The sequence below is a fragment of the Labrus bergylta genome, chromosome 2, assembly GCF_963930695.1.
Source record: "Labrus bergylta chromosome 2, fLabBer1.1, whole genome shotgun sequence".
In the NCBI taxonomy this organism is placed as follows: domain Eukaryota; kingdom Metazoa; phylum Chordata; class Actinopteri; order Labriformes; family Labridae; genus Labrus; species Labrus bergylta.
The window spans coordinates 12,220,601-12,244,537 of record NC_089196.1 but is presented as its reverse complement, the minus strand read 5'-3'; the positions used below and the strand labels follow the sequence as shown (position 1 = coordinate 12,244,537).

At 38.3% G+C, this 23,937-nt stretch overlaps 1 protein-coding gene across 1 annotated transcript; it reads left to right on the top strand.

Moving 5' to 3' along the window:
* The first annotated feature begins 414 nt into the window (after positions 1-414).
* On the top strand, positions 415-23,937 carry antxr1a (ANTXR cell adhesion molecule 1a). Its single transcript, XM_029281886.2, has 18 exons — positions 415-956; positions 4,009-4,080; positions 4,174-4,245; positions 4,815-4,896; positions 5,083-5,116; positions 5,888-5,967; positions 6,561-6,629; positions 7,013-7,093; positions 7,995-8,055; positions 10,648-10,746; positions 14,545-14,614; positions 14,713-14,791; positions 15,063-15,158; positions 16,748-16,789; positions 17,712-17,807; positions 18,019-18,186; positions 18,955-19,035; positions 22,575-23,937. Exons 1-18 carry the CDS (start codon positions 802-804, stop codon positions 22,986-22,988), a joined length of 1,851 nt encoding a protein of 616 aa, XP_029137719.1. The 5' UTR covers positions 415-801; the 3' UTR covers positions 22,989-23,937.

The window sequence follows — 23,937 nt, the reverse complement described above, 5'->3', positions numbered from 1 at the left end:
TGTAATGTTTATGAATTGTGCTGCTGCCCTCTTTGCCAGGTCACCCATGTGAAAGAGATCATGCCCTCAATGGGTCAATTACCTGGATAAATAAATCTTAACAGTGTATGTTTTTGCAAGAGTTTAGTTTGAGTAGCCTATGTGTATGTGAAAGGAAAGTATGTTTATTTATATGCAAACAAAAAAATTATTGATGTATACAAGCAAAGAATTTATGTTTGTGCAAGCAAATCATTCCTTTATTTCCTAAATATGTTCAGGTTCACTGAGGTTATATTTAAAATGATCTTTCTTGGCGTACGGTAAAAGCGTCTACTTATGACCACCAGGTGGCAGTACACTCTGGTTTTTCACCTGAAACTTTTAACTGCTCTCTTTCTCTTTAGAGTAAGTGTATTTTAACAGGGAGAGAGAGACAGTGAGAGAAAGAAAGATAGAGAGACTTGAATAACCAGGCAAGTGTTGCAAAGACTCTTAGACATCCATGGTCTGATGATCTCTATGTTGCACGGCCTTGTCCTTAGAGAAAGAAAAAGCAGCAGTGGGGGTTGGTGGAGCTCCTCTCATCCATGTGCATGCTGTGTCTGATCCAGTGATGATGAGAGGGTCCCAACAACTGTCATGCTCACTCAGCTCCACTTCAGTTACAGTCACTGCTTCCCTTTGGAATATCGCTTTTTTGATGAAGATACCTGAGGAGGATTGAAAGAAGACCTGCATGAAGGATTAACTGATTTTCTCCCACCAAAGTTGGTTTAATTCATCATCTCATCCTATATTCAAGCTTTTTCTACTGGAATAATGCATTCCTGCTGCAGAGGCTCCTGGTTGTCAGTGGTATTTGGTGCTGTGCTGGTTGTTCTTGCTGCTGGTAATGCTGGACCAAATCTAGACAGTAGGCAGGCTGGGTCTTCCTCATGCTTCGGAGGCTTTGATCTCTACTTTGTTTTGGACAAGTGAGTTACCTGACACACACTACCTGACATATTTAAAGGGGGAGGATAAGGATGGTCTTTGTTGAAAAGTTAATTTAACTTTCAAAGTCTATGATAAATCTGTTGTGTATTACCCTATTGAGCTTGATTTGAATCCTCTTCTCAGGTTTCATGATGCATTGATTTATGCATTTTAATGAATGCATATGAATGCATGAAGTTAATATGCATTCATTCATGCTGTTTAATGGATTCTCCTGTCTGCCAAAATATTATCATCATGTCATCATCATTTATGAAATGTCATCACAGCCCCTGGTGTCATATATTTACTGACAGACTGATGATGCATTACTTACTGTGTATTCTTAATCCACATTTCAGCTTTGCATACATCCTCAGATGGTCTTAATTATTGGTAGGGTTTCCCCCATCCATTAGTCAGCTACAGTCGGCTGAAGCAGACTTGACTGCTGTGTTCGGTGTTCTTCATCATTAACATAAATTATGCCATGTAAGTAGACTTTATCCAAAATTGCTTCCAGGTAAATTCATAAATGAGCCGCAAACAGAAGAAGGAAACAGGATGTTTGGCATCCCTTCAACGTAATGTGGAGACACTGCTCTGGATTTGGAAATACTTTCCATGTTTGTCTAACCTGGTTCTCATTTATCTCTGTTTCCTGTCAGAAATGCAACGTGGGCATTTCATTCAACTACAACTTTGACCCATAACTTATCAGTCACATTGATTAAATTATTCATTAGATTTCTTTGCATTTTTTAAGTTGTCTGAAGGATAGAAACAAAAATAATTTCTCAGTAAAACTGATGTCATTATGGTCATGTGAAAATGGTTATTACAAGTCGGAATATCACACATGAACAGTGTTTACCTCGGTTGATTTGGACTAGAAGGGAACACACTTTAAACTGTAGCTGAATATGATCACATAGCTCCTCTGGCATTGACAATGAACTAAGCCAGGCTGTTTCCTTTGGACTGCAACAGAGTACTTCGCTTATGCCATTTTTGTTCTGCAATCCTGACTTTAAACAGCTTGTTTTCTTACCTAACCAAGTGTTTGCCAACTAGGTCAACCCAATAACCATCATTCAACTCATTTCTCTCATTTTGATGATGGGATTGGGGATTACAATATGTAACTCTTCCTGCAGAGCTGGTGATGGATTTTCCAGTTGTCCTACAGTAAATGTTGGTGCCAACTTCAGCCTCACTGTTGTGTTTCTGAGGGAAAATAAGCAAATTGTTTATATAACATGCATGCACTGACAGCGTTTGTCATCAGACTTCAATTCAATGCATGGCTGTTCTTTAAACTTAACAAAAAACAACGTATTTCTTTGGGTGTGATCTAAGCCCTCTGCTGCCTTTGTGATGTCCTCCACCTGCCCTCTCTGGAATCTTACAGTATCTGCTTGATTTCTATCCCTCTCTGTGCACTGCCTTCTCTCCATTACCTCCAGATGTTCCTGTGTTTCAGCCTGTTGGCCGGCTGTTTGTGGTGGGACTCGTGTCATGGTAACACTGGCAAAATAGGCACTTGGAGAAATGTCGAGGGAAGCACAGAGTAAAAACAAAATTTAGATAAAAGACTTTTTGATAATCATCAAAAATGATACATTCAAGCTCCCATATAGTTATTTATCAACCTGATACAACTATTTATCTAAAGATAATTGCATAATAAGACTAGCTGGCAACTCCTTATGTGTGGATGATCCAAACCAATTAAAATATCAAGTTAAAATCAAAAGCACCAGATTATTTTGAAGTTGATTAGCCTGGATGGGAGAGAGGGAGGGAGAGGGAGAGAGAGATAGAGAGAGACAGTGTGAGAGAGAGAGGCAGAAAGAGAGCTAGTTGTAACCCAAGAGCAGTAGGAAAGCTTAATGTAGAAAACTGATTTGACTTTGAAAACATGTATGTGCAGTATTGCAGGTGTATTAAATGACGAAAAACTGTAATCTGAGGCGTAAGAAACTGTTGTTACTCCTCTTTTTACATTTGTTTTAAATTCTTTTCTCATTAAAAGTTTATTCCAGTAATGGATCACTGGGCTACTAGGCACAGGGCTCAGGTCAAAATGGGGGCCAGTAAACCTCTGCAAAGTTATGATGAATGTAGTTATTTTGTCTCTCTCTATAGTAGTTTTGTGAATCAGGATGTTGGAGACTGACAACAAAACTACTAAAAAGAAATGCAACTGCAACTACAACTACAAAGATATATAAAATGACAACAAACTGTGGCACAAAATACTACAAAGAGACATGATCAAATGAAGCTTTGAGTTATGAAATGCAGGACTCCCAAGTCATACACCCCAGCGAGCAGCATGCAGATTGAATCCTTGCCTCTAATCACTCACAAACCAATCACAGCTAATTCTCACAAGGCAGTCCATGTAATCACAGCTTCCTTCTCACTGATTCCTCCTACACCAATGTTGCTCACACTCCACAGCTGCTGGCAACATCACCCCAACCTCCTCCAGTCTAGCCTAGAAGCTTTTGGTTTACCCCTGTACGTGGGCGGTTGTTCTTCATGTAAATTCACCATTTACATGAAGAACAACAAAACACACAAAGTATCACAAAGGGACAAAAAAGTTGAACAAAGGGACTCAAAATGACTTTAAAGAGATGCAAAACTGAGAGACAAACAGAAATGTAGGATACACAAAAGACCTAAAAAACACATAAAAGTACAAGAGGGATAAAAACAAGTACAAAGGGACACAAAATGACCACAGAGAGATGCAAACTAGAGATGCCAGATAAAAGCAAACAACTACAAGTAGAAACAAACAGCTATGGACACAAAACAGAGACACGTCCATTTGTTGTTTGTGTCTCTTTTAGTCAGTGGTACTTCAATATAAGAGGGGTACAAGGCTATATACTGTCTTTGTACAGTTGTAAGTAGTTTAATACACCGTGGCATATTGTTCAATAGTAGCACAGATGAGAAGTCACGTATACAGTCGATCTATCACAACAGTAAAGAATAAATCCTCACATTAATTTGTTTCTTAATTTCTCTCATCAGATCTGGGAGTGTGCAGAATCACTGGACTGAAATCTACCGCTTTGTTGAACATCTAGCTCATAAATTCTTAAGGTAAAAAAAAAGTCAAGTGACCATGGGAAAAGATGTAACATGGAATTATGTTACTTATCTAATAGAGAATAATTAGTTCTTTCCTTTCTTCAGTCCACAGTTGCGAATGTCCTTCATTGTGTTTTCCACTGAGGGAAGGATCTTAATGAGCCTGACAGAAGACAGGTGGGTGCAGATCCCCTCAAAAAATGACTTTTAATCCTTTGTTTTCTATCATGCAGCTACAAGAAATGAGTGTAATACCAGATTTGGACTAAGGTTACACAAAGTTATGATTTCTCTGCTTTTTACGACCATGAAGAGATTTCAGTTGGATACTTTTTCTCCCTGTGATCCGTCTGATCTGTCCTCTATCTGGACAAATACTTCACTGCGTGCTTTTTGACACATTGTGGGCAGCTTACATGTCTTGAATTTTTTCTGCTGAATTTCTAAAAGGCCACAAAATGTTTTTACTGCATCACTGCTTCCTTGTATCTTATTCTACAAAGATATATTTTTTGGCTAATTTCCTGTCTATCTCCATAACAGTTTTACCAATACTGTTTCTTTTCACTCATCTGTTACACATTGCTGGTATTTTCTGCAAATTCTGTCCTTATGGAAACTGTTATTGTTACCACGCCTTGAAGTGTCTGGCTTTAGTCAAAAGTATGTTCACAAATGAATTTGACAAAATAAACATGTTAGAAAAAAATGAGATTGTTAACCTCTATATTTTTATGTCTGCTCAGGGAACGCATTCGTAAAGGTCTAGAGGAGCTGCAGGGGGTTCAACCTGGAGGAGACACCTTCATGCACGAGGGCATCCTGAGGGTGAGCAGCCTCTGCATGTCAAACTCCCCATTAGCATCTGCTTTATTTCTGTGCTGGGTCCAATCACAACACTGTCCAGAGAGCTAAATGGATGTTGTGTTAAATAACAGAGGCGTTCCTTAATTGACTGCATGCCACAAGATTGATCATATATTGTTTCAAACCAGCCCTTCATTTTTGTCTCAGGCCAGTGAGCAGATTTACTATGGAAACACTGAAGGTCAGTATCACTTTTCTTTGTTTCATATTACAATTAATCATGCTAAGTTGTCAGCTGATTGTACAACATTTCAGAAATCTTAACAAGGCACGGTTATTTGCAACTGACAAAATGATCTTATTGGTCATATTTCTCTGAGGTCAAATTCAAGATGGAAGCTCAAATTAGGTTATAATGCCAAACCGCAGTATTCCAGGTTGTAATCGTGTAGATTGAGTAATTCTGAAAATTGTTATCAATTATTTTCCTCAATGATTGCCCAGCAACGACCCATTAGCTGCAGTCAGATAACAGAAAACGTTAGCATCCAGACAGTTTCTGGATAATATAACCATTAGCAAGGGCGATTCTACAAACCAACAGTTGGGTATTTAAACATCGAACAAGAGAAAATGCTTCAATTCATCAAACAATGTTAACTTGGAACACATTAAAACTAATTGTAACAACCTACCAGCTAATGTGATGTAAAATAACAAAAGGTAACCCAGGAAGTGCGTGATTGTTAGCATCAGCTGTCGTCTCAATGTAGCTATTTTTTTCTTGACTTGACTGTGGTTAAATTTCCCTCCAGTTTTTCACAATCAATTTTCTTTTTTTCTATGGAAAAGTTGGATAAGGATTGTCAGGTATAGCCTACATTTTTATGACTTCCAACCTGTAATTTAGTAATGCTGTAAGAACAGAATTTGAGCCATCCAACTAGGCTATATTGGAGGATAAGATGAGTGAAATTGCAGCGAAGGTGACCAAGTTCTTTCTTTTTTGCAGGTTATCGCACTGCAAGCGTGATCATAGCGCTCACAGACGGAGAGCTGCACGAGGATCTCTTCTACTACGCTGAGAGAGAGGTGAGAGAGATAAAAGAGAAGTTAAATGGGTTACAAATGATTTCCATGTGGAACATTTGAGCCAACACATGATGGACCCGATCAAAAACTTGCCCGCCTATACACCTCCACTTTGATCCTCCTCCTAGAGTCAGGAAAAAATTGGGTCACAGAGTCTGTACTGAAGCCCAGTGGTTTTCCTTGCATATGTACTGAGGTCATGTGATTTATTCTGAAACTACAGATAAAGGTGTGCAAACGCAAGATGCAGATGACAGATAAACGTTCACATCTTGTGCCAGAAGGATGAAGCTCTCAGTAGCTGGAAATGTTGCTCTTGATAGCTGTGGGAGTTCTGAGGTTATCATTCAACACAGAGGCATTACTACTTAAAAATAAAATATCTGTCTGATCTGTTTGGCATTCATGCATCTATGTGATGTTTCTACTGTTTTATGATGTCTCAATTGTTAATGGTGTTGCCCAGCTTCTTGTAAACTCTTGTCAGATGCTGGGCAAATATGAGCCTTTTGAATGTTATGAAATGCTGATCATAGTTGAACCCAGTTGCTAAGCTTACCTGTTTCTGTTCTGAATCTTTCCATACCTTACAGGCCAATCGCTCCCGAAGTTTGGGTGCCTCTGTTTACTGCGTGGGGGTGAAGGATTTCAATGAGACACAGGTGTGTGTTTTTTTTTTTACTGTTAAAGTGTCATGATGTTTAAACTACACAGAGAAAAAAATGATAATTGTATTTTTTAAGCTCCTAAAAAAGTATTTGTAAAACACTGAAACAATTTTTTTTTTAGTTACAAAGTCATTTTTATTTCTTAAAGGCAAAGTTAGCCCAGATTAAAAGAAATCCACAACCATATTAAAAGTCTTACATACATCATCATTTAAGTTTTTGGCAGTTTACGGATTACAGCGTGTCTTAACAAAACTCAATTATATCATATGAGTCCCCCTTTAATCATTTAAGCTGTTAACAAAGATACATCTGTGACTTGGATTAATAAGTATGCACTTAATATTTTTGATTGTAAAAACATATTTTCTCTCCAGCTAGCAAACATTGCTGACAGTAAGGATCATGTCTTCCCTGTCAACGATGGATTTGAGGCCTTGCAAGGCGTCATTGACTCAGTAAGTGTTTCAGTTCTGCTCAAAATCATTTTCAAACAGCACCCACGAGTCAAATATAGTCTTACTCTATCAGAAACAGTCACAATTATTTTAGAGGTCAGCATGATGTCATATTACTTTAACATCATGTATTTGCTTTAGTCACCTCTACTTTAATCTACAAACACAGTGATCAAACAGATACAGAATACAAAATAGTTTTAAAGCATGATAAGTAATTTTGTCCATGCCAGACGAATTCTATGATAACCTACTGCAACTGTGACTTTCTCACTTTTCATCATCATGAATGAAGTCTTTTAAACATTATCAAAAGGTTTTTATCTCTAAAGACCCACCTGGTGATGATGACTTAAATGGTTGTTTTTGATGAGTAAAAAACATGTTGTTGTAATACCGCTGTCGTCAAAAGGGTACAAGTTGTGAGCAGAGTTAAAGGTCTGGCAGCTGTCCATCATCTGGAACAGATTAGCGGCAACCTGAAAGATGTCATTTCTTATTTATCTGAGCGTGAAGCCCTTCACGAGTCACTCTTCTTCATCTTCCGGATAACCATGACTTTGTTCCTTGTGAGCAGCAGGTGCATATCCATCTGCAGTACAGAAATGAGAATAAACGGAAACTTCAAGCCATCAGACCCCTGTGACAAATGTAAACCAGTCTTTCAGTTTAGAGAGTATAGATAATCACAATCGGAAAGAGATAAACGCTGTACTAACTGTGCAAGCAACAAAATAGAATCTTCAAATAGTAATGATAAAGGATATTTTTAAAAGCCTACATGTTGCTTTGTAAAAAAAAAAAAAAAAAAAGCTCCAACTTTTGAGATCTTCTGGCTGACTGCTGAATAGACAGACCTTTATTGATGAGCTCTGCATTACCTTTGTCCTATTCTCCTCAGATCCTGAAGAAGTCGTGTATTGAGATCCTGGCAGCTGAGCCCTCTAGTATCTGTGCAGGAGGTAGGATGAGTAACCTCTTCAGTAATATTCTTCAGACAACTCAATAACTTTGTATTTATGTATTTAACCTTAATTCGACCAGGTTGGCCCCAATGAGATTAAGAACCTCTTTTCCAAGGGAGACCTGGCCAAGACTACAGAAAAACACAAAGTTACAGACAAGGGAGACAAAGTACAATTTACAAAACCTTAAAATTCGCGTTAAAAGAGAACTTTTAAGAGAGTCAAATCTGAGAGTTAGTAGGTCAAGCAGTCGAGCTAAAAACATCAACATCCTATAGAATCTGCTCTCAGGTCTTTTTATTTTAGATCTTAAAACATTTAAGGACACCGGCTATAACAGAAATCAAACAGCAGGATGATAGTTGAAACTTTACAATTTCTATAATTCAATTAAACCTTTTTAGGCCTAAAAAGTTCAAGTTTGAATAATTTACATTGACGATGACAGACAGAAAAATTCAGAATTCAAATGAATTCAAACAGAATAATACTCAGTAAAAACAACGTCGCACTGAGGGGAAGAGGTTTGAGATAATTGTCTTAAAATGACTATAAAATAAATTAGTGCTGATCTTTAGAATTTGTTCTTGCATGTTGTTGCACAAAAAACAAATATTCATAATTAATAATTATCACTTTCTATAAAAACAAACAAACATGAAATTGGTTTTGTTGTTTCCAATCATTAGGATTGGGAGATGCTGTTAGACCTGAGTGGAAAACTCGTTCTTCCACAGGAAATAGTTTTCACTAAACTGAGGCCTGACATTGTATTTTGGTCTGCGAGTTATCGGATAGTTCATTTCATATAACTGACAGTTCCTTTGCAAAACTCTGTGGAGGAAGCATACCAAAGAAAAAGGTTTAAGTATGCAGATTTGGCAGCAGAAGCTGAACAGCTAAAATGAGGAGTTAGGGTTCTTCCAATCAAAGTGGAATGTAAAAGATTCATAGCACGATAAGCTATCTCATTACTGGGAGAACTGGGAATGCATGGACAGGGTTTACGAAAGACTGTCAAGAAGATGTCAAATGAAGATGGTAGGAGAAAACAATTTCTCTCATTTGTTTTTCCTCACTTCTCTTCCCTCATTAAACGGGGATTAAATAAGGGAGTAGGGGGAGGTAGGCTAACAGCCCTATCCTGAGCGATAGGCACCAGAGACAGGGCAACTCACCCTTGGCTCTACATCCCTTGTCCTCTTTCTTATAGCTCTCCTCAGACTTCTCTGGGGTTTTCTATTTTCTTTTGTGGTCTTTGCTGTTCTTTTTCTTTATAGGAATAGTTACGTTTTGGTTGAGGGGCCACTATGGGGCCATGTGGGAGGGTAGGTAGTAACAGTGTTGTCACTACCTGGAGCTTTCATAACAAGCCTGGGTCTGTTGAAGGCATTGCTGTTTGGGCTGTGATGGCCATGTGGTAAAGTGGGTAAGATATATAAAAGTTCTGCATGTGGGTATATTGGGCACTGAGAACTAGAATATTTGTGATGAGAGTTTTTTTCACTGTGCGCTTATCCTTTCATCAGGTACTATTAGCTTGTGTTTATGTCAAAGTTAGGATGATAAGGATTTAGCGTTCTGAAAATACCAACAATACAGTTCTAGGACTCAAGAGCAAGTTGAAAAGTCAGAAAAAAAACAATACAGAATATCATCCACATTAAGATATTAACATCAGTAATTGAAGACACTACATTATACATTCTAAAAAAATACAGAGCCTAGAAGTGATCCTTGTGTAACACCTAAAACAAATATTTCAGAGACATAATTTTAAGCTTGTTGTCATTTCATTCCAGTTGTAAGTGTAAAACTGATGATCATTCCATAATCTAACTTTTTCCTTAAATATTTGATCTATCAGTATCTATATATAAAACTAACAATAATGGAACCCTTCCCTTAACCACTAATAAGGCTTGCACATCGGACAAAAAAGAAAGACATAAAACAACATGTTACTGTTACTTATAGGTTAATATTTTTTAAATAATGTACTATAATAATATTCTGCAACATATATATATATATATATATATATATATAAAAGGAATGTTGTTTTGGTTCAAGATGATCCCAGAGAGGTCAAACTTCCAGTTGGATGTCTAAATCATTTACTGTTTCAATTGACTTAGTTGGAGATTGTAAGAGGAAAAAGCTGTTTAAAAATAGGTCATCAATTAAATATATATATTTTTTGTATGAAAAATTCATTTTAAATTAGAAAAAGTAATAAGGAATCAAAGAAGGCCCATGAGGGTTAATAATGATATCACACTAACAGACCACAGAACAATCTCCTTTTTAAGATGAATGTTAATCATTGCATGGTTTTATTTAGATAATTTAACAAGGTGTTATTGTTGCATGTGTTCAGTATTACTGTATTTCCTTCCTGACCACAAAACTTGTCTCCTAAAAGTCATTTCAGTCAGTAACACAGTGAGGTGAAGTCAATAAGGGAGAGTGTTCAGTATTTTTTATAGCATTATATGGCTTTTGGGTTTTATTTTGGACTTAAATAAAACTTAAATATATTTAGATTTTTTGTGTGTGATGACCTTTCTATTCCTTCTCCTCGCTCAGAGACCTTCCAAGTAGTGGTGAGAGGAAATGGGTTCCTACACGCCCGCAACGTCGATAAGGTTCTGTGCAGCTTCCGCATCAACGAGACCCACACAAAGAGTGAGTGAAACATCACTGAGCTTCTTCTCAATTTCACTGCTTCACTGCATTAACTTTTTCATTACACAAATGTTTTTACTGAGTACATTGACTCAAACTATAAAAGCTGATACAGGCATTATATAAACAGATGAGTGTGTTGTAAAATTCTTCTTAAAGCTTAGCTTTCCAAAAGTCAAACACTAGGTCAGCTGCACTAGGTCATCTGTGATAAAAAGGAGTAGCCATACTGAGGTTGTTTTAATCAAGGCAACATATTGAGTCATTTTACAACCTTTAAAGAAGCCAGAAACAAGAAAAACCAGTACACACTCATAGCAGCAGAAGAAAGGCTTTGAGGATACAGCCAGATTCCATATGTTTTTGTTTTACTAGTAGCTTATTGTAACAGTTTTAAACCACTTCCTACAAGGCGTGCCACAGTGATGCAGGAGGTGCTGGTCTAATTACAAGGCAAGGTATTCATGAGCACTGAGACATAAACACAATGTCTGCTCCTCTGAGGGAAACGTTGAGTTTATTGTTTTCTCTAGGCTTGCATTTAAGTTGCCTGTTTCTGTGTTAGTACCACGTTGCATGTTTACCATCTTTTCTGCTTTCTCACATCTGTACAGTTAGCACACAGTTTGAACTTATTAGCAATCCAGAGAGAGAGAGAGTTTCCTACAGTACATTTTGTTTACTTTGATGATGCCATCAAGATTCTGCACATCTTCTAAAAAAGCAAATTCTGCACAACTTACTCTTCAAATAAAATTCAATGAACTGTATTTAAAAAGTCCTATCAGTGTTTAAACTATTGTTGAAATGTCCTCAGAATACAGCATAACCTCCCTGCAGGCACATTGCAGACATGGAAACAATTAGAGTAAAATGATCTCCTTACGTCAATCCAATAATGCTTGTTAACTCCTCCTCCAGAATTCACTAACTCTCAGAAAGTTTACACGCAATTCTCTGGAAATTATTTACTTCACATCAGGGGTTAACTGTAAATAAAAATAATAAGGCCAACATTGGCTCCCCTGGAGAGGAATATGTGGAAAATAAAAGCCATTTCTTTTCTCTCTAACATGTCTTTACTTACCCTCAATGACTCCTCCTCTCCAGTCCTGTTTTTCTCACAAATATTGTAAAATGGCTCAAAGGAAAAGCAGCGGTATGTAAGTGCATATGTTGAACAGATGAATCACTGTTTAACTTTGTGTCTCCAGGAAAAAAGTAGCAGCAAAAACAAGTCCTGTTCTGAGCTATCCTTTGTTTTGGTGACAGATGTTGAAACTGTGCTATGGATAATATTCAGCCATGTTACTCAAGAGACACGTTTTTGAAGATGTAATTAATTAATTTGGGAAATGCTGAATGTTGAGTGATCTTTCACATATGGAGTGGCAGGAAGAAGCTTCTCATGTCTAAGTCAGCCCATCGGTAAAACACGAACAGTCAATTCAGTTCTGGTCAAACTTATCTCTATTTATGGATGCTACATGAAAATGTAGATCTGTACACATGGCGTATGCCGCTAAAACGCTCCTCGTGCCGATCAGTGTGTTTAAATTCCCTGACTACCTGAAATGCATCATGTACACTTCAAACGCCATTTATCTACAATTGGAGAATTAGAAAAAAATAAAAAATAAAGTTTCTGACATAATTTCACAAGATTAAAGTTGTAATTGTAAAATAATAAAGTGGTGACTTTAATGAATGGTTAGATGTGTTAGTTTGAAAGGTCATAGCAGAAAAGCAGCCACCCTCCTGTGTTTAAAAGAGGAACATGGAGCATCTGGTTAAGTTCTTCTTAAGTGTCTTTAAAAGACTATCTTTTCTACTGAAGGAATAGCCTTGGTGCAAACAATCGTAATGTTTCAAAGAAACTAACGTTTTCCATTTTGCCTAACTGAGTATGAATGAAAAAATGATTCTAGGTAATGTCTCAGATTGAAAATAACTTGTCAAGCATACGAACCATGTACATTCTGAATAAACCATTTTATGAAACAAATGTGCAAATTTCCGATGGAAATCATTGCCTTTTAAAATGCTTTGAAAAATGAATGGAATCCCTTTGCTTTAACTATAACACTTGCCCAACGGTCATTACGTCTTTATTCTTGTAGAATAACGAATTTAATCTAGTATATTTCCAAATTTAATCTTGTAAAATAAAGACTTTGATCTTAGTTTACAACATTATTCTTGTAAATGTATGACTAATCTGTAATATCACGACTTTCTTCTCTTAAAACATTTGTCTTTTAAATGTAGGACTATCCTTGTAATATAACAACTTTCTTTTCTGTGGCCGTAATACATTGATGTCATATTTAACTAGCAAGCACTTTAAAAGTCGTTTTTTTCTCCTTTTGAGGACAGACGTGACAAAGCCTGCATTTTAACTTTTTACTAATCGGTTTCATCACGATGTTGTTATTTTGTGCAAACATGACTCATGTTGTTTGCAGGTAAAACAAGAGAGAATTCTTTTTTTTTTTTCAAGTTTGCAGTGTAACTGATCAGTTGTTTAAGTCAGAGTCAAGAGAAACAGATAAACAAGCGCTACACGTACTAATGGAAACATTTACCGAAACACATCACAGTAAAAGAAGTCTTAGCTGGAAGTCGTTTAACGGTAACAGATGGTTACACCAGAATTATTGAGAAATTGACCTCCACTTTCAGAGGCATTCTGCATCAGACGTTACAAGACATTGACTGCAGATTGTTTCTGACCTCTTGGTCAACATCATGTCATTGATGTGGTGGCAATCTGTAAACTCAGGTCCCCCCCCCAGCTCTTTACCAGAATTTGTTGAAATTTGTCGAGACCTATTTGTTACGCTCTACCACTTTAGCTTGAGGCCATTCTGAGTGCAAGGTGGATCTTGAGATGAACTCTGAGCTGGACCATATCTGGGCCAGTTTATATTGGCGCAGAGCTTTCCTGGCTGCACTGTTCCCCCATCTCCCCCTCCTCTCCTCTCATGCTTGCATGGTGTTTCTAGAGAAGATCAGCCGTGAACTGTATTGCTGCTTGTGTTGATTCCCTCAGTCTTGGGGTATGTACTCCCCCTGCCAGAATAAACACAGAATTGGGCGATGATGCGAGTTGGAGCTGCTTTCCTAAAAGCCAGCTGGATAAGGAGGAGATCTGGATTAGCCTGCAAAACAAAAGCAATGGTGAAATAGTTCTATCAGTGTTTCTGAGAGGAGATAGAAACATCACGACAAAGCAGACAACAAAGAAGTTGTTCTGAAGAGGCATTCCCATCAGACAGTTTGTTAATCAAGTCACACTGAAAGAAGTGACATCATTTCACTTCTTTAGAAATCTGCATGGTTTTATTTCTCGCTCTTCCAGACGCCTCACAGTTACGAGGAAGTTGTGATGTAAGTCAGGCAATCTGATTAATCTTACAGTAACCAGGCTGAATATAGTCATAGTCTGCAGTATTTCAATTAATTACATCAGCAAACAAGCGACACACCGTGTACGTTCTGACAATGTTGTGCATTTCTCTGTCCATAACCGATCATCTCATGATGGTGTACATAATTTTTATAATATTTTTTTCATATTCTACTTAATTTTTGTCAGTATTGTATCCATGTGTTTTGCATTTCCATCCATAACTTGACTCCTCTTGTCCTTGACTTTGGCTGTTGCAACAAGTTATCGTATCGTATAATATCGTATCTTATCTTATCTTGATTCAAGATTTGGTGGTAATACTTTCAAATTAAATACTATTAAATTGTTTCCACAAGGCACCGTTGTAATGTTTGTCTCTTCCATAGTGGTAAAGCCTTTGATTGTGGAAGATACATATCTTCTCTGCCCAGCACCCGTGCTTCAAGATGAAGGGATGTAAGTCCTGACATTTATACATATGACCCCATCCACTCTGATTTTGTAACACACCACTTGAATAACTAGTAACATGATATTTTTCCCTTTCTTTTCAGGGCAGCAAACCTTTATGTCAGTATGAACGAAGGACTGAGTTTCATCTCCAGTTCGGTCACTATTACCACTGTGGGCTGTGTGAGTGCAATATAGTGTACACGCTTTAACTTCAGACCCTTTTGTTATGGCCAATGATTTATTCAAATGATAAAAGAGAAAAAAAATGACTTGTGCAGTCGTGCTAAAAAGAGACAATGTAAACAATGTTTTGTAAGCACTGATTCCATGAAAGATCCAACCAAACAGCCTCTTTCCCGCATGAATAATAAAGCCGAGAGAAGTGGTTTACATCTAAATGGTGCTCTCCATATTCAGACGGTCTGTGTTGACGTGTCTGTCTCTGTTCCAGTCTGATGGGACCATCCTGGCCATCGCTCTGCTCATCCTCATGCTGCTCCTGGTCTTGGCTCTCCTCTGGTGGTTCTGGCCTCTCTGCTGCACTGTGGTGAGTTCCTCTAAAAACACTAATGCAATCAAAACATGCCCGCATGCTGCTTAACAGAAAGCGTCTGTTTCGATTCTTTCTTAACTTTAGGCAGCTTCAAATACTTTTGGAATGCAGTCATTTGCTTTTTCGACAATAAGACAGAGAGAGAGATGTATTTTGCTGGTCTGTTTGGTCTGGGTAACACCCCCTTACGGCATCTCATTAACCTCAACAACATTCACCCTGCAGAGGACGTCAGGGTCTAAGAGTCAATAAGAGCGTTTGGCCTTTTTGCATCCCTGCAGTATATGAGTCCACAATCAGAAGAGGTCAAGGTTGTCAGGTTAACGTGTGTTTAAGTAATTATGGTGCCTTGGAAATAATTGCCTTTCCAAGAGGTCACAGAAGGTGACCTCTGGCCAACACTTCCAGGATAAATGAACTGGTAGACCTCCACTGGTAAGAGTTAGCAAACTCTTCCATCAGTCATTAGGGCTGAATTTCCAGTGAGTGGTCAGGAAACAAAAACTCAAATAGGCTGTTTTAGGTTAAGAGTTTGAGAGGGAAGATAACTCACCAGAGAAAGAAAGCTTAATGGTTGCAATCTGCTGTGCATACATGTCGGTGCCAGTATTTAGACAGTGGTCAAACCACCAGCATGAAAATATGTCATCAAAGTCTCTTGATAGGCAGCCACTCCTTTACCAAAATCTGTCCATGTCCTCTCAAATGAAGAGTGCCTCTTTTACATCCAACTTCAATGTTTCCAGTGCTGGAAACAAGAGTGTTGGGAATTGCCAGAGAAAGTGAGAGAGAGAGAGGGATAGAGAAAGAGAGATGTCAGCTTTTACTACATGGCTGTTCCTACTTTATTTTTTTTTCTGTTCTCTTCCATTAAGTTGCAAATTGGAGTCTGTGCAGCAAGTCTGTTTAGGAAAGCGATGCTGGGTTACCATGGGGGATTGTTTGAGGTCCAGCATTTGGTGATGCACGGAGGAAAATGGAACAAATTGAATTAGAATCACTTAATTTGCCAAGTGCATTTTATGTAGAAAAACTACAGGAAAAAAAATCCCTGACAGCTAAGGTGGTGACATATATAATGAGAAGAGAAAAAGGTCAAAACAGAGACTTAAGCGTAGTATCAACTGTGCACTACCTGTGCAACCACAACATGTAGAAGCACACAACCTGCTCTGACATTTGAGAGTTTGCATCAAATAACGTCACAAACAATAATAATAAATATCATATATGATATATCATAGCATATGTAATGGATTGCATTGCTATATACAGAGAGTAAGAGCAAACAATGCAACATTTATGAGCCCAGTACTCCTCCCTTTCCCTAATCAGCGTCAGGCCCAAGAATCTGGCGAGCAGATTTCTAGGTCAGCGCATCGATTGCGCTTGTAAAGGAGAAGAGACATGAAGGAGGAAAACATTTCCTCCACCATGTGTTGCTGTTTTTTTCAACTTGTTTCACACGAAATAAACATTGCTGTGACATGTAGAATTTATTTAAAAAAAATCTATTTTGAGATGCTTGTTTGTGACTTTTTGTTGTTTCCTCACTTCCTTCTCTTCGCATGCAATCGTTTCAGATCATCCATGAGCCGCCACCACCACCTGTGGACGAGAGTTCGGTAGGAGCTGCATCGTGCACACTGATCTGTTTCTTATGTCTCCAAAAGAAAAATCCCATTATTTAAGACTTTGAGACAGCTGGCAGTGCTTAGGTTGTGTAATTTTTCTGATTATTCTGACATTGTAAACCTTAAATGGCCATGCAGAGTCACACTCTCGCTGTCTGGCATTAATCTATGATTTCACTCATTAAGTAATTCCATAAATGTGATGCGGGTTAACGCCCTCTTAGAATAACAATGAAATCCTGACTTCTACTGTTGTTTTTACCTTCACTCTTTTAAATGTTGATTTTCTTTAATTCGTGTTTATCAAATCACTTTTGGGTCTTAGAGGTTAACGCTGAAGAAACAACTGACTCATCATATTATTTCACATAAATTTGATCAACAATTTTTTTTTTTTTTTGACCGCCTAAAACCTCTGCACAAAAACATCAAGATATCTTTGGACAGTGAAGCACATTAGGCTGCATCAATTTCACCTGTTTAAAAGAAAATTAATTTAACTAGAAAATGTTTTTTTCATGGCCTCAAAGACAAATTCCAGCCTTCATTCTGGCTTCTGCTGTCCAACATCCGGGTAGATTATGAGTCAGAGGGACTGTATTAGAGAGCTGAAACAGCAAAGGTTTAGCCAGTGGGCTTTCTAATTTCCTCTGATCTGACAGACATCACAGAGGGGACAGAAATTAGGGTGGGGTTTGAGGGAGGCCAGACACAGAGGCATTTCATTTAACTCCTAGTGACAAATGAAAGGACATTTCAAACAAGTTACTCAAATTCTGGGTGTTATTTGAAATGTATGCATTTGGAAAAAAAACATTCAAAGTCTTTTTTTTTGCCTGTGATTACAACTGGAAGTAGCTTTTTTTGAATAAATATATAACAATAACACCAACTCACTTTCCCTCTGCCACAGGATGATGAAGACTTTGAATCCCCCAAGAAGAAATGGCCGACTGTGGATGCCTCGTACTACGGAGGGAGAGGAGTAGGAGGAATAAAAAGGATGGAGGTGAGATCATGTAAATCTCAACCCTCAAGGATGAAGGGCTTGAAAGCAACCCAATAACCCATAACACCTGCGCTACTCTGAAAACAATCTCATGTATACATTTTAAATACCAAGACATTTAGATACTCTTGACCATCTATTCCCGATCAGCTAGTGATACATTAAATGTAGCGTAAAGAACCATTATGATTCTCTTTTCTCCCCATTTCAGGTCCGTTGGGGAGAAAAAGGCTCCACAGAAGAAGGAGCAAAGCTGGAAAAGGCCAAAAATGCCAAAGTGAAGATGCCTGAGCAGGAGTATGTTCCGTCCCCCATGAGGGTTCTCAACAATGGCATGCACAAACCCCCGGGGCCCCGCAAGTGGTACTCACCCATTCAGGTAAACAACAACGACAAGAGGAGGAGGAAACTGTCTGGGGGATTTATCTGGTCTGAAGAAAGTCTCATTGTTGACTAAACTGATAAACACAGGAATAATACATTTCAACTGAGGGACATACAAAAAACAAGATATGGTGGAGGATTTGTTAGATAGTTGTCCAACAAGTCTGTGAGCTCAGCTTACATTTAATTAATGCAAGCACTCATGGTTGTTTAAAAACTCTTCTGGAAAAATTCTTTTTTTTTTTTTTAAAAGTTGTTAGCATGTGTTGTGTATCCAGTAAATATCTGCTACAAATCCCTCATTATTAATCTGTCTGAGTATATGTAAGTTATAGCATTATTGAAATGTCAAAGTGAAAAAAGCACAAGAAGTGTTAAGGTCATCATGCTGAGGTGACTACTGGCACACAGTCGCTTTCTCCAGGGCCAGCACAGGGTTAAAGGAGTTGTTCTGAAGGCTTCCAGTCCGCAGGGGGATCACTAATAGAAACCAGACTCCTTTAGGACTGACCTACAGGGAACAAGGATGCACAGCCAGCAGTTTTGTGAAGAAAAACAGCTGCATTTCCTGCTCTTATCTGACAAATATTTGCTGTTTGAAAACTATGAGAAGTCAGCTAACAACGAACTAAAATGATTTAGTTCTGTGTTGCTGTGAGATGGCTGCAGGAATTTGATTAAAAGGCGTTGTGTAATGAAAAGATACCATAAACCTGTTCAGGTGTTTGAGAAATTAAGATGTATGTCTTCTTTGTTTCCATAGAGCAAACTGGATGCATTGTGGGTACTTTTAAGGAAAGGCTACGACCGTGTGTCTGTAATGAGACCTCATCCAGGTGACAAGGTAAGAATATCTGAAAAGCTGCACTGATAGTCTTAAAATATGACTGTAGAGCAGCCTGACGTAAAGCCTTGGCTCTGCTTTTGCTTTTTGGCCGAGACTAATCTGTATCTGAAAATGCTGAGAAAACTGACCAGCTGTAAGCAATGAAGTGTGAACAGAGAGGCTCATGGGAAAACTTGTGGTGAGTTAGGATTTGGTCTGCACCGTCTGGCTGCAGTATGCTGCGATGTAAAGATGTCTGAAGAAGTCGTTATGAAAAGGCAAATGTAATTCCTCAAAGGCCAGCTGCAGTGGGGGGATAACTATGTGATGACCTCCACTGTTGGCAGCTAACACGGCGTCTGAGACTGTGGGATCTTCAAGTGTTGAAGAAAAGGAGTTTGAGGGGATTCTGTATTGATCATCCATAAGAATAAAAAAGGCTTATGCTGCACTTTTCACTGAGTAACAAATGTTATTAAATGCAGGCAGCCGCTACATTCAGAGTTGTGAGAGAAGTGAGATTAGAAAGAATCTTAGCAAGAATGTTAGTCTAATTTCAAAAATTATGCTTAAATTTCTTGTAAGAAGTAAACATATCTGCCAGTGCAACAAGCAAAATGTACAGCAACTAGTTAAGTGTGTAATCAGATCTTTTTGGCTAGAGATGATACCAATAAACTTTGTTTTTGCAGGGCCCCTCCGCCTTCTTTAAGCATCATTTCCTGTCTAGGTTAAGCCATAATACCTTAAGACAACTTCATTTGTTAACCTATAAAAAAGAAGTCCAAACAGTATGTCTGCTCTCAGACACAGCCTTTTATTAACTGTCTGATGACTGGCTGGTTATTTTCATGAACCTGTATAAGATACCACACAGCTGTTTTGGCTCTCTAGTCTTAAAGGATTTTATAGTGTGGCCATGATTTATGGATTTCATTATCACCATCAATTGCTGCTGTTTGAGCCCTCAGGAACACAGGTGGAGAAGGAAAAACAGAAGCCCAGCACCCAGGGGTACAATATAGTTCACTTAAAACTTAAGCTGATAGTGTAGAGACATCTGTAAAGTAAAAATAACATAACAATAAATTAATAGAAATATTTCCATCTACAGCCACTAAATGATTTGTATTTCACTCAGAGCAAGTGTTTGATAGCTGTTAGTGATTAGATTAGCTGACTGAATGTGGTTCACTCAGAGTGCTAAGAAGCAGGAAGCTTGACTTTTTTAAGCAGTTCATTTGAAATCGTTTTATGGACCAGTTTACAACATATCCCACTAACAGACAATTTAAATTAAAGCCAGAGTGCAAAAACAGATTGCACACCATGCACAGAATACCATATTTAAACAAGTGCTCCTCTAACAAGTAAATGAAGGTGAACTTTTTTAGAGAGAAGTGTAGAAGTGTAGCCTGAAAATCTTTAGCTCTATAATTCAGCTGCAGCATTAAATTCCCATCAGCAGAATATGTATGAATCTGATACAGAGACAATCACATTTAATAACCATTCGTTTTATAAATAATCTTATCCAACAAAGCAAGAACAGTTTGTTATTCTTTTAACATTTTCAACAGTTAAGTATTTTTTTGTATTTGTTCTGAATTGTCAACTTAAACACAAGTTCTGGTTATCTTATTGTCAAGTTATTCTCAGTATTAATCCTTCTGAAACTGTCAACCAGTCAACAAGGCAAGCTGGTCTTACTTCAGGGCAACTTTGATACAATTTTGAAAAAAAAAACAGTCAAGCAATATGCTCAGTTTATGTAGAGTTACCTTGGGCTCACAGGAAATATCAGGCACAATTATTATAGCTAACACACTGCACTCTAATTAGAAGTGTATCAGGTAGTCCTACACACTTTAAAACTCTTCATTAGTGCATGGAAAAAAAAGAAAAAAAAGCTGGGCACTTGTCTCCTTCATGGTTTGCAGTAAACAAGCTTGTTCTGGTAGCAATTAAGAGCCTCTTGTCAAAGCCTTGCTTTTATAACTTCCCCTAAATGAATCCTTTTAGGAGAAGTAGGAGGAGGGTAGGAGGCATGTTGATCCTACTGCCTGCCAGACAGAAACACAAGTCAGGTTCCTGTTACTTGACATAAATGTCTGCGTCTCCATTAATGGTAATTAACAGGGAAATTAATCATTAAGAACATCCCAGCAAAATAAACTCATTATTATAAAACATTGAACTACTATATTATTACATTGTCTTCAGTGTTAACTAATATTCAGGTTGGCTGAGACTTTATAAAACAATGGAAGAGTCCAAGAGACAATAAAATATATGGTATTCACTGTCTCATAACACTGAGGGAATGATAAAAGTTGACATTATTTTTTCTTCCTTGTTTATGTATGACATGCAACATTTTTCCAGGATTTGTCTCAGAGGTCATCTCGCCCCTCTGGTAAATAAGAGGCACAGAGCAGCGCTGTCATCCCATATCACTGAACCTCCCTGATCCCCTCAGTGCATCTCGTCCCCGGGCCTGGGTGTAGCTTTTTCTTAAATATGCAGTCTCTCTTTCATGACTTCATCTTGGGCAAGAGTGACGACAGCTTATTTTGTCCATGCTAAGCACAGAAAGCCCTGAACTGTCCTCAACGGCAGCTGTGATTAAGGTTGAAGACACAGGCATGTCGAGTGTCTCCAAAGGGCAAGACCTCTATAAGGGAGAGTTGCTGTATCATCTGTATTTTCAAACAGAAAGCAAAAAGAATTTGTGGGAAATGAAAGGTTTAGAAAACTTCTTCTTGCAAGTATATCATCTACAAGGTCCAAGACTTTAAGACTAACATAAAGCAGCATGATGAGAAACAAACTCAGCGGAACTACTTTGAATGACAAATCATATGTTCTTCAAAACAAAACATTTCTTAAATGATATTTTCACATGTCATGTTATTTTATGTCCAATTTAGTAGACTATGTCTGGTATTAGATAAACGTGGTTTTACTCCATTACTGCTAACATATGAAGCTACGAAACCGAATACTAACAGTTATCAGAGAAACATCTGTGAAGAATTATTTTATAAATTTAATAAACCATTAGCTTATTCCGTAGCTAGCTAAAAAGCCACTGCACTGTGTTTAGCTAGCAAGATGTTTTCTACGATTTTCTGTCTGCTTGTAGGACTATACATGACAGGCAAAATATATGACTGTTTGAATATTGACTGTTAATCTTATTTTATATCAATGGAAGGAAACAAGGCGTGTCGACAGCATTTCTGCTAACAAGCTCAAAACTAAATGTGCTGAATGTTGGTGTAAAAACACTGGAGAAAGGCACTACATGCTGTTATGAAAGTTAACTTTGCTCAGCAAAGTAAACCAACCTGAGGCTTTTGTAGTGGTTCATGAAATAAAGTTATTATTTCAGAAACTGCCCAATCGTTTTCCATTTGGCTAGCCAGCCACACACAGTCACTGCTCTGGACAAAGGCCCACATGGACATGCCCATCTCATCAAATATCAAATGTTTTGTTATTAATCTTCAGCACTGTGAGTTCCTCTAATATCTGCTCTTATTTTTAATCATCAGGGTAGGTGCATGACCTTCTCCCGCTCAAAGTCTCCCTCTCCTCACTACCCACACTACAACCTCCACCCATCTCAGATCTACAAGCCTCCACCTCCACCTCAGGTCAGCCTCCCACCAACCCCCAACAGCCCCTCATCATCTCCATCGTTCTCTTTCTCAACCCTGCCACCGCTTCCTCCAACACCTCCACCCGGCTCCTCCAGTCCCTCCCCTCCCATCACACCGCCCCCTTACACTCCACCTCCTAACCGGGCTCTCCCTCTGACCAACCTGCACATACCTGCCCCGCCAATGTTTCCCCCGAGCCCTCCACCTTCTGGCTCCCCGACTGGTTCCCTGCCTCCTCCTCCACAGGGACCTCCTCCAGTTCGAGCCCCTCCACCTGCTCGCCCACCGCCTCATCCGGGTCTGTAGGGCTCGAGCAGCAGACGGAGAGAGGTTAAAGGAATTTTAAAAGAAACTGAGAGGCCCAGCAACAATCAGCACATGACCTTTATTGATTGTACCTGCAAGCGAGCACATGTGAGTGTGTTGTTTAATGACAGTGGTCTTCCTGCCTTGTGAAGTGGTGCAGTGAGGACTTGTTTTCAGCTATATGTCTACAGTGACTTTTGTACACATTTAGCCCAACAGTGCAATTGCTCTAATGCTTGAATTACACAGACATTCCCTACAGATGAGGTCATGGAGATGAGCTGAAAAACATTCACCTCCATGATCCTCAGGGCTGCTTCAGGCCCTGTCGTCCCCTCCATGACTACACAAGTTTGGATAAATCCTGACCCAGCAGAAGACCAACAACTTGTATTCTACACGGGCCCTTGACGAGGAGCACAGTCATGTTGAAACAACCTTGACATTTAAATCTGTTTCTGTGTTCCTGATAAGAGATAAGACTCAAGTTGCAAATGTTCCACACACTCAGCAGAAACATCTTAAATCCATGTTTTTGACTTTATTGTACTTTTGAATGTTGAGCAACTGCATGCAATAATACTTTGGTCATTTTTGTTTTGTACTTTTTAGAAATGTTATTAATTTCTATCATGTTTTATGAAACAGAAATATGTTTTCTTTTTGTACTTTTTATTGTTAAGCACCACAATTTCAGAGTTTTAATTGTTTTGGTTAGAAAACATTTGTTGCTGTTGAACACAACAGTAAGGGGAATGAAACAGCCAGTGGTGGGATTTCAGAGGGTAACTCAAGATACAATAGATATGATATGATAGGATACCTTTAATATCATGATACGTCTATTCTGTGATAATTAATCCATTTCAACACAATCATATAAAAATCACATTTCAATATTTGATTGACATTAGAATACATAATGCCCAAAAATAAAGGGTAAAGTTCA